This window comes from Ailuropoda melanoleuca, chromosome 13, assembly GCF_002007445.2.
Source record: "Ailuropoda melanoleuca isolate Jingjing chromosome 13, ASM200744v2, whole genome shotgun sequence".
NCBI classification, from domain to species: Eukaryota; Metazoa; Chordata; class Mammalia; order Carnivora; family Ursidae; genus Ailuropoda; species Ailuropoda melanoleuca.
Genome location: NC_048230.1, coordinates 76,543,808 through 76,553,523, shown reverse-complemented (window position 1 = coordinate 76,553,523; position 9,716 = coordinate 76,543,808). Strand labels below are relative to the sequence as shown.

Sequence of the window (9,716 nt, the reverse complement as noted above, 5' to 3'; positions counted from 1 at the left end):
TGCGCGGGGCCCGCGCTGCCCGGCCTCCGCTCGCTGGCGCTCGCCGGGAACCCGCTGCGGGCGCTGCAGCCCGGGGCCTTCGCCTGCCTCCCCGCGCTGCGCCTCCTCAATCTCTCCGGCACGGAGCTGGGCCGCGACCCCGGCGCGGGCATCGCCGACGCGGCCTTCGCGGGAGCGGGCGGCGCGCTCGAGGTCCTGGACCTCAGCGGCACGTTCCTGGAGCGGGGTGAGTCCGGGCCGCGCGGGCAGTTCGGAGCCGGGCTGAGCAGGCGCTCCCGGGGCGGGGCCGTGAACTTCCTCTGGGGCGGCGACCTGGGCACCTAGCTTGCGCCTCAAAAATAGCCCCACCTTCCATTTCCAGAGCCCAGGGGACCCGGGTCCGAAGGGCCACATTGGGGTTAACTCCTGGAGGCGCAAGAGGTGGGGACTGTTATTACACAGCTCCGCTTTACTTAGGAGGGAACCAAGGCACCCACAGGTGAATGTCTGGCCCGCGGTCTCCCAGCTCATTAAGTAGGGGCTCCAATCTGACCCCAGGCCCTCGGGGCCCAGAGCCCAACATTAGCTACTGTGTTCTGCTACCCAGCAGAGCTGGCAAGGTCTTGTAGACTGGGGAAGTGGAGGCATGCTTTGGGGCTGATTACTGAATCAATTTCGCACCAAACACACAACCGATGAATTCATCGATTTTTCTACTTGGTTTGGCTCAAATTGTTTCTGTGAACGTTGAATCTTCAAACAAGACATGTACTTGGCATGTTTTGACTGATTCACAAGGTTGGTTTTATTTTTTAAAAAACACTGTATATGCCTATAATCACCTGTTCCACTGCAGACAGGAAAAAAAAAAAAGCGAGAATGGAAAATAGGGAAAGTGGCACATTCTCCATTTGTCCGGAGAGCCACAAAATTAGGTTTCTGGGCCTCACCCAGCCTTGCTCCTCCTCTCCTCCTTCCTTACCTCTCTCAAAAATGTCCCCACTTCTGGTAGCCATCAGAGTGAAGTCTGGGGTATTGCCCTGTGCAGTTTAACAAGAAGGTGGGCAACAGTGGCCTTGGAGACAGTGTCCTGGGTTCAAATCCCCGCTCTATCCCTTCCCAGCTGTGTGGCCCTGGGCCTGTCCTTCTCCTCTCTGACTTTGGCTGCCCCAGGGCTGGAAGGAAAGACCGGTGGGTCTCTGAGTGCTCTTCCAGCTGAAATGGTCTATGCTTCCGAGATTCCCAAAGCTGCTGACTGCCCATGCTCAGCAATGACCTTTATGCTCACCTTGTCCCTCTCATTCTTTCTGTGATGCTGTGCTGGCCTCTCGGGTTTGTGCCTTGCTGGGTAGTGGGCAGTTTCCCCTCTGTCTTTCAGTGCAGTCAGGGTGGATCAGAGACCTGCCGAAGCTCACAGCGCTTTACCTGAGGAAGATGCCCAGGCTGAGAATCCTGGAGGGGGACATTTTCAAGATGACCCCCAACCTGCAGCAGCTGGATTGTCAAGACTCCTCAGCACTTACCTCTGTCCACACACACATCTTCCAAGACACTCCTCGCCTACAGGTCCTTCTCTTCCAGAAGTAAGTGTTTTCTAAGACACATGTGAATCCCATAACTGATTTCTGCCCATTACACTAAGTTGAACACCTGTAACCATTTTGCAGCACTAACCAGACCTTAATTCCTCTCTTTCTGCTCCTTCGCATCCTCTCTGCACTTCTGTTCCTCCTCATCCTTTGGGTGATATCTTGGTCGGGACCAGAAAGTCCATCGGCCTAAGAAGCATGCAACTCGGTTTGTCCAAAGTAATGGTAAAACTCCAAACTCTCATGCGTATAAAGTTTCCTTTAAGCCCAGGCTGAGAAACTTGCAGTAAGAAGAGGGGATGAGGCATCAGCTTCTTCTCCGTTTCTGGGTCCACCTGCTTCCCTCCAACCCACCCCAGGGATTTATGCAGTTCAGCCCTTCCGAGGTTTGAATGGGTCTAGGGAGGAAAGGTGAGAGGGCAGAAGGGTCGGTCCTTTCAGGCCTGGTTGTCCAAAGTGTCATTGTGTCCACCGTCCTCATCAAGAGCAGTTCCTGTCCTGACTTCCACAGGAAGGCCAGCATCCCTTTGAACATGACCCCAGGCCACCTCTTTCCTGGGAGCCCACATCTGGGCCCTGGGAAGCACCTTTGCCCCATCAACACTTTCAAAGTAGCCGCTCCTCTCTTTTCTCTGCTAGCTCCAGCCACAACCAGAGCGTTCACTCTGGGGTTTGTCATGGGAGAAAAGGAAACAGAACATGCAGAGCACTTAGCTCAGTGCGTGGCACGTGGTGTGTGCTACTATCCGTGAAGACGATGTGGTGGCTGTGAAGGCGATGGGGATGGCGATGTTGGTAGTGATGGTGAACTGGTGACAGTGATGGCAATCGTGATGATGACGGTGGTGTGGCGGTGATGTTGGTGAGAGGGATATCATTCTCTCCGGCTCAGACTCCTCTTCTGAGCTTCAGACTTGTATGTAAGGTAACAGGTGCGGAGCCACACTGCCCCTGCTCAAATCCTGACTCCATCCCGGGTCACACACCCTGTCTCTGTGGACCCCAGGTTGGGAACACTTGCGATCCAGTCGCCACATTCAGCCAAGAGATCAAAGTCATATTCTGATTGAGTTCTCTGCCAAATGAAAACCTTGTAGTGCCTTCCGGGCCCTGAAGGAGAAGGTTTAATCCCTTCTGGCTCATCCTAGCCACCTGCCCCCGGGCCCGTACCACCTGTGCTCCAGCTGGTGGGGGGAAGGAACCAGCCACTTGCTTTCTTGGTGCTCTCAAGCGTCTCCATCTGCTCTGCTGGACCCTCTCTCCCCCTTCTCAGCCAGGCCGATTCTTGACTCTTGCTCTCCTTAGCTCACCCACAGTCTTCCCTGGGGGGATGTGCTAAATACCAACTCATGTTCAGCTGCCCTGGCACGGCCAGCCCCCACTGGTGAGGGGATGGGTACCTTTCTGGCTGCTGCCAACCAGGGTGCCCAAAGCCCTCCATGGCCCCCTCCGATATGCAGGAGGGAGAGGCAGTGGCTCAGCGAAGAAGTGAAAAGAGGTTATTTCGGACAGCAAGTGAACCTGCTTTCACACTAGGTCTCTGTAAGTTCAGATGCAGAGACATGCAACACACCAGGATGTGAGCCAGGCCCTCCCGTAACTCCATGGAGGTGGCGATTCGACTTGATTTTATCACACCCAAGTTGCACTGGTGGCAGAAAGGGCCACAGGATAAGGAAGGGACTCATGTTCCTTATCCGTAAAATGAGCGAAATATTATTCTGTCATTGAATTGTCATAATGATGTCAGTGAGATAATGAAGGTAAAGCCCTGGGCAATGTTACCTGCTCAAGAAGGTGATAATCCTTTCCCTCTCCCCCTTCAGGCAAAAAGAAAAATATTTCCTTGGCATGCTGGAGTGCCAAGTAAACTCTTGTTCTAAGATATCCACTCTAACTCCGTGAAAGCTGCTGAAAGCAAGCATGCATATATGTCTCTACTCCTATGTGTGCACTAAGTTTCTGTATAAATAGCACACACATATATCTGGTATTCCAGAGGGGACAACCGTCCGGTCCCCACCACCCTGGAGTGTTAGAGCAGATCTGAGAAGTGGATCCGTCCTTACCTGGCGCATGAGCATCCCCCACAGAGCAGCTGGGGAAGGCAGATGGTTCCCAGGCAGGTGGAGGAAAGCCAGCCTTCGGTCAGAAGAAACCTGAAGGGAAAGTGCAGCTCCTGTCGCTCAAGACGAAATATAACTGAGTATGTGTGAGGAAGCCAGGGGACTCAAGGGGTTGAGAAAGTTGAGGCCAAATGCTCTGTAAGACTCCAGAGAAGAAAGAGCCGAGCATTGGGAGGGGACCCACCATTGCTGGGTGTGCTAGACCCTTAACAAAATGGCCCCAGTCATTCCTCCCATCCTTGTGGACACACTCCTTTGCAATGTGACTTTGCAGCTCCTCTCATCAAGAAGTGGAGTCTGTTCTCCACCTCTTGAACCTGGACTTGGCCATGTGACTTGCTTAGGTGGGACATTAGCAAAAGCGACACAAGCAGAGGCTTGAAAGCAGTTGAGGATTGGAGTTCTCCCTTCCTGCCTGGTGGGGACCCTACCCCTCCACCACCACGTGCACTGACCTGGGCTAGCCTCCTGAATGATGAGGAGTAGGTGGAGGGAGGCCCCAGCAAACCTAGTTGAGGCTCCCTATATGGGAGGCCATCCTAGATCTTCCAGCCCCAGCTGATCTGGCCCGGACCACAAGAACCACAGAATCATGAGAAAGAACAAATATTTGTTGTTATAAGCTACTAAGCTTTGGGGAAATTTCTACTCAGCAAGAGCTTAACTGATACACTTCAGCTTGGAAGAAGGCATCTTCCAAAGGACTGGTGTTGAATGCCATCAATGACAGTTCAACTGCAATAGTACATATTCCAGAGTGTTCTCATGACTAAACAACTTCTGCCATTTCTTGTCACTGGTCTATAATAACAACATCTTACTCTTGTGTGGAGATGTCCACTTAATAAACAGTTTCATTATCCCAGACTCTTTTTGATATAACAAATGGGCAGGGGAGTATTGGCTCCATTTGATATGAGGGGCGATAGTGACTGAGTTGGGTTGGTATCTCCACTTTACAGATGACTAAAAAAATGAAGTCTGAGGTCATTTAAGAGTTTTGTGTAAAGTAGTATCATCTAACTGCTGACAGAATGGTCTAGCAGGGACACCCCCGTGGCTCTCTGGGAAGAGTTTTGACTTGGTTTTTAAAGCCTGACTTGATTTTTTGTGTTTCAGCTGCAACTTGAGTTCCTTCCCGCCGTGGAGCCTGCCTTCTTCCCAGGTCTTGTCCATCAACCTCTTCGGCAACCCCCTCATGTGCAGCTGTGACTTGTGCTGGCTCCTCAGGGATGCAAAGAGGATCATCCTAAGCAGGTAACACATTTACAAAGCAGATGACTAAGAGGTGGGCTGAAGTTCTCACAGCTTTATGGCTTGCTCATCTTGGGCAGGTTGGCAGTGTTGGGCAGAGGGGCCATCCCCCCATGTCGTCACACTCAGGGTCCCCCAGTAATCCAGGCTCTCCGTTCCAGCCAGCCAGACTGGCGGAGAGCATGGAGGAACAGACACCACGGTTTTAATGGGCCAAGCCAGGAGGTGTGGCTCCTCACTTCCACTCACATCTCATTGGCCAGATGTCAGCAAGCAGGCCACACCTACTACAAGGGAGGCTGGGAAATGGGGTCTCGTTTTGTGCCCAGTAGGAAAAAAAAAATGGGCTAAGCGAACACCTGGATTGTCTCCGCCAAGACAGTCTTCCCTTTGTTCCATTTTGCAGACGAGCGGGTTGGGGCCCCAAGAGAGGAGGTGCTTGCTTAGGTTCATGCAGCTGTTGGGTGGCGGAGGTGGGATCCATCTTCCTCCAAAATGGTGGAGGTGGCTCTTAACCGCTGGCCCACTAGTGAGTCCCCAAGATGCAGCCTGGTCTTCTGCACCATTCATTCCAAGGCCAGTGGGCTTACACAGCTGTTGTGGGGCAGGGGAAAAAGAAGTCCTTCAAAGACTTCCTGTTGGCCGTTGGCTAGAAGAGCTGTTCTTGCAGTGGGGAGCCATGCCCAGGCTGGCCACCAGGAGAGAATGGGGGCTGGCTGGGGGTACCTCTGGTGGTGAGTAGCCTCAAACCAGCTCCACCAGCACTTCTAGCTCATTTTAGGAGACACCTCCCCCCATCCTGTGTGGTTTTTTTTTTTTTTCATGTCCCACCCAAACCCAGCTGTGAGGTGGGGATCAGTCTGCCCCCCATCCCCTTTATGTTACCTCCAAAGATAAGGACCCAGGCCCTTTGCAGTGAAGGGCCTCACTACAGTATTAATGAAGAGGTTGAGAGTGCGGCCTCTTCACACTTACTACTGTTGATGTGGGCTCTATTACTTAACCTCTCTGTGCCGGTACTTCCTCATCTGTAAAATGGGGGTAATAGTGGCTACCTCATTAGGTTATACAGATAGATTAGTTGATACAGTAAAGTGCTAACAGTAGTCACTACCATATGACAAGGACTCAGAAAATATTAGCTAGTGTGAGTATTATTACTAGTACTCAGCCAGGAAGCAGATCCCTGACAACAAAATGGCAGACTATACTAGGAGAATCGGAACCACCATTCACAATGCCTGCCCTGGGTTTAGGTTCTGCCACTTGCTGTCCTGGGCAGTTAGTTCCTCTTGCTGAGCTTGTTTCTCTCTCTGCCCAGTGGCAACCATGAGGGAAGCCTCCTCCACAGGTTGCCCTGAGGGTCAGGGAAGACGGAGAGTGTGCAGCAGGTGGTAGCTGGCAGACATGTTGACATGGTTTGATGACAGGGATTGTCTGCACCGAGGACTCAAACACCTTCTGATTGGTTGGCTTCCCCTCTAGGGCAGCAGACACTGTGTGCGAACCAGCTCCAGGATCCCAAGACACCTTCTCGGCCCCTCTTTCGCTGACCCAGCTGCCCACTGTGTGCCATTTGGATCAAAACACCACCCTCCTGGATTCCAACTCGCCCGATTCTGTTCCCTTCACCCAGACACCATCTCCACAGGGTCTCGGCACCCCACCGAGCACGGCCGCCTCCACTCCACCTGTGGAAGCTGGACAGAGTGTCACCAAGCCCCCCTCCCTCCCCGCGGATTCCGCCACACAGACTGCAGGGTCACACAGGGGCATCAAGGTGGGGACCGCCCCGTCCACGGCCGTCTCCACGGCAGATTCCAGCAGCTCCGGCGCTCTGCGCGGGGCTGCAAGCACCGCGGGGACGGAGCACCAAGGACAACACGCTGCCGAGCTGGTGCGAGCGCCTCACGTCTCGGCCGCCTCCACCGCCTCGGCCGGCAAACACCCTGAGCTCTTCCCTACCCCCCGGAGCCCAGTGCGGACGCCCCGGCCCGACTGCACGCCACAGGCCACCCCGCAGGAGCCCCACCCGAGTTCTTCCGAGGGCGCGATCCCAATCTTGCTGTTGGACGACTCCAGTGAGGAGGAGGGGGAGCAGAAGGAGGAGGTGGGAGCGCCTCCCCAGGACGTCCCCTGTGATTACCAGCCCTGCAAGCACCTCCAGACCCCGTGCGCGGAGCTGCAGAGGCGCTCGCGGTGCCGGTGCCCCGGCCTCAGCGGGGAAGACACCCTCCCGGACCCCCCCAGGCTGCAGGCGGTGACCGAGACCAGCGACACGTCGGCCCTCGTCCGCTGGTGCGCCCCCAACTCGGTGGTGCGCGGCTACGAGATCCGCTACTCTCCCGAGGGCCGGCCGGGGAACCAGTCGGTGACGGTGGTGGCGGACATCTATGCCACCGCCCGGCAGCACCCCCTGTACGGGCTCTGGCCCGGCACCACGTACCGTGTGTGCGTCCTGGCCGCCAACCGCGCGGGCCTGAGCCAGCCGCCGGTCTCGGGCCGGACGCGGGCGTGCGCCGCCTTCACCACCAAGCCCAGCTTCGTGCTCATCTTCGCGGGGCTGTGCGCCGCCTGCGGCCTGCTGCTCGTCAGCACCCTGCTACTCGCCGCGTGTTTGTGCAGGCGGGGCCGGACGCCGCGCCCGCAGCGCTACGACACGCACCTGGTGGCCTACAAAAACCCCGCCTTCGACTACCCGCTGAAGCTCCAGACTCTCAGTTAGCTCAGCGCCCCCTCCCGCACTCGAACTGGCGCCTGTGTGCAGAAAAGAAGATACAGAGGGTCGAAGGTGACCCCGTCAGCTCAGCATGCCTCTAATTCCTGTGAAGCCAGCACTCTTCGGGCACAAAGGGAACTTGCCACGCAGTTTCTCGGTCCGAGGAACCACTGCCTTCCCTGCCTTCTACTTCTCCGTTCCCGGAAACGTTAGAGTTCACACCAGACCACTTCCGTTGCGGCGGGGCATCCTTGCGTGTGACTTGGATTTTTGAGCAGTCAGTGCCCCTTGGTGTCCAGTCGAATAGGTTGGGTGTGAAAGTAGGAAGAGATAAAACAGTTCGCACAAGTCAGTCTCTTTTGCAGTATTGGACGTGACATCCTCAGGTCAATTCAGGGAGGTTCCCTTGTGGTTAAGCTCTGGCTAAGGCACGTGGTATTCAAGGAATCAGTTCCAGCAGATTCTTAATCTGAGAACTGGGGATAAGGGAGAGCTACTGGTTGTTTCCTGAGGCGCTCCGGGTTGATTGCGTTTATTGGCAAAAAATGTGCTTCTAGCTTGGTAGTTAAAACTGCAGTCTTCTGGGAACATCTGTGAAACATAAGGATAAGCTGTCCTTTTTAAAGTCATTGTTTACTGCACTTCTCCATAGTCTAGGTGGTCAAAGAAACTATGAACTCCTTTTCCTAAGAAAGCATAATAAGGTCACTTTCAGGATTTGGTCTTTTTAAAAAAGAGATGAACAAAAGAGAACCTCAAGGCTCTAGCTAGAGGCCAAAGCACTTTGCTCTCCATTGCATCAAACAGTGCCCTCATGATTTGTATCTGAGTGTGGACTATGCCTGCAGACACCCCTTTTCACTTGTATGCCAACTTTAAACAAGTGATTTTATAAAATTACAACGTGGGTCATATTTCTAGATTTACATTTTCTACATTAGTATTTATTTCACTTTTCTGTGACTACTGTAACAATGACCACAAACTGGGTGGCTGAAAACAACAGAAATCTATTCTTATAGTTCAGGCCAGAAAACCACAACCAAAGTATCAGCAGGAGTGGTTTCTTCTGAAGACTCTGAGAATTGTTCCATGCCTGTCCCGGTGGCTGGCAGTCCTGGGTGCTCCTTGGCTTGCAGATAAATCCAATCGATGCCTCCATTGTCTTGTGGCATTCTCTGTGTCCAAATTTCTCTTTTAAAAAAATATTTCTCCCCCATCTTTACAGAGATATAATTGGCATATAACTTGGTGTAAGTTTACAGTGTACAACGTAATAATCTGATACACATATATATTGGGAAACGATTATGAAAAGGTTACCTTCACCTCACATGGTTACCTTTTTGTGTGTGCTAAGATCTTTTAAGACCTACTTTCTAAGCAACTTTCAAGTATACATTAACTATAATCATCGTGCTGTCCTCTGGGGATCGTTAGATCTCCAGAACGTACTCATAACTGGAAGTTTGTACCCTTTGACCACATTCACCCATTGTCCCTCCTCACCCCTGCCCCCGCCGCCAAGAACCACCAAACTACTGCTGTTCCTACGAGTTGGGTTTTTTTGTCTTCAGATTCTACATAGAAATGGAATCATACAGAATTTGTCCTTCTCTGCCTTATCTCACTTGGTATAATGCCTTCAAGTTCCATCCATATTGTTGCAAATGGCAGGATTTCCATTCTTATGGTTGAATAATAAATATTACTCTGTCTCTTTATATTTATACCACATTTTATCCACACATCCATTGACATTTAGGTTGTTTCCAGGTCTTGGCTATTGTACATAATGCTGCAGTGAACATAGGGGTGCAGATCTCTTCTACAAGATGATTTCATTTCCTTCCAGTATATACCCAGAAGTCAAACTTCCCTCTTCTTATAAGGACACTAGGCATTAATTAAGGCCCCCACAAATCCAGTAGGACTTCACCCTAACATGATTACATCTACAAAGACCCCATTTCTAAATAAGGTCACCTTCACAGGTACCAGGGCCTAGAACTTGAACATTAGCTTTTGGGGAGACACAATTCAACCCCA

General features: G+C 52.6%; 1 protein-coding gene across 1 annotated transcript in view; it reads left to right on the top strand.

The window, feature by feature from the left end:
• LRRN4 (leucine rich repeat neuronal 4) overlaps positions 1–9,010 on the top strand; it is a 10,870-nt gene extending 1,860 nt beyond the window's left edge. Inside the window, exons 3-6 of the mRNA XM_034641298.1 lie at positions 1–226; positions 1,358–1,562; positions 4,814–4,951; positions 6,434–9,010. Of these exons, the coding sequence (XP_034497189.1) occupies positions 1–226; positions 1,358–1,562; positions 4,814–4,951; positions 6,434–7,673 (1,809 nt within the window). The 3' untranslated portion in view covers positions 7,674–9,010. The remainder of the gene's footprint in view (positions 227–1,357; positions 1,563–4,813; positions 4,952–6,433) is intronic.
• Positions 9,011–9,716: the final 706 nt, after the last annotated feature.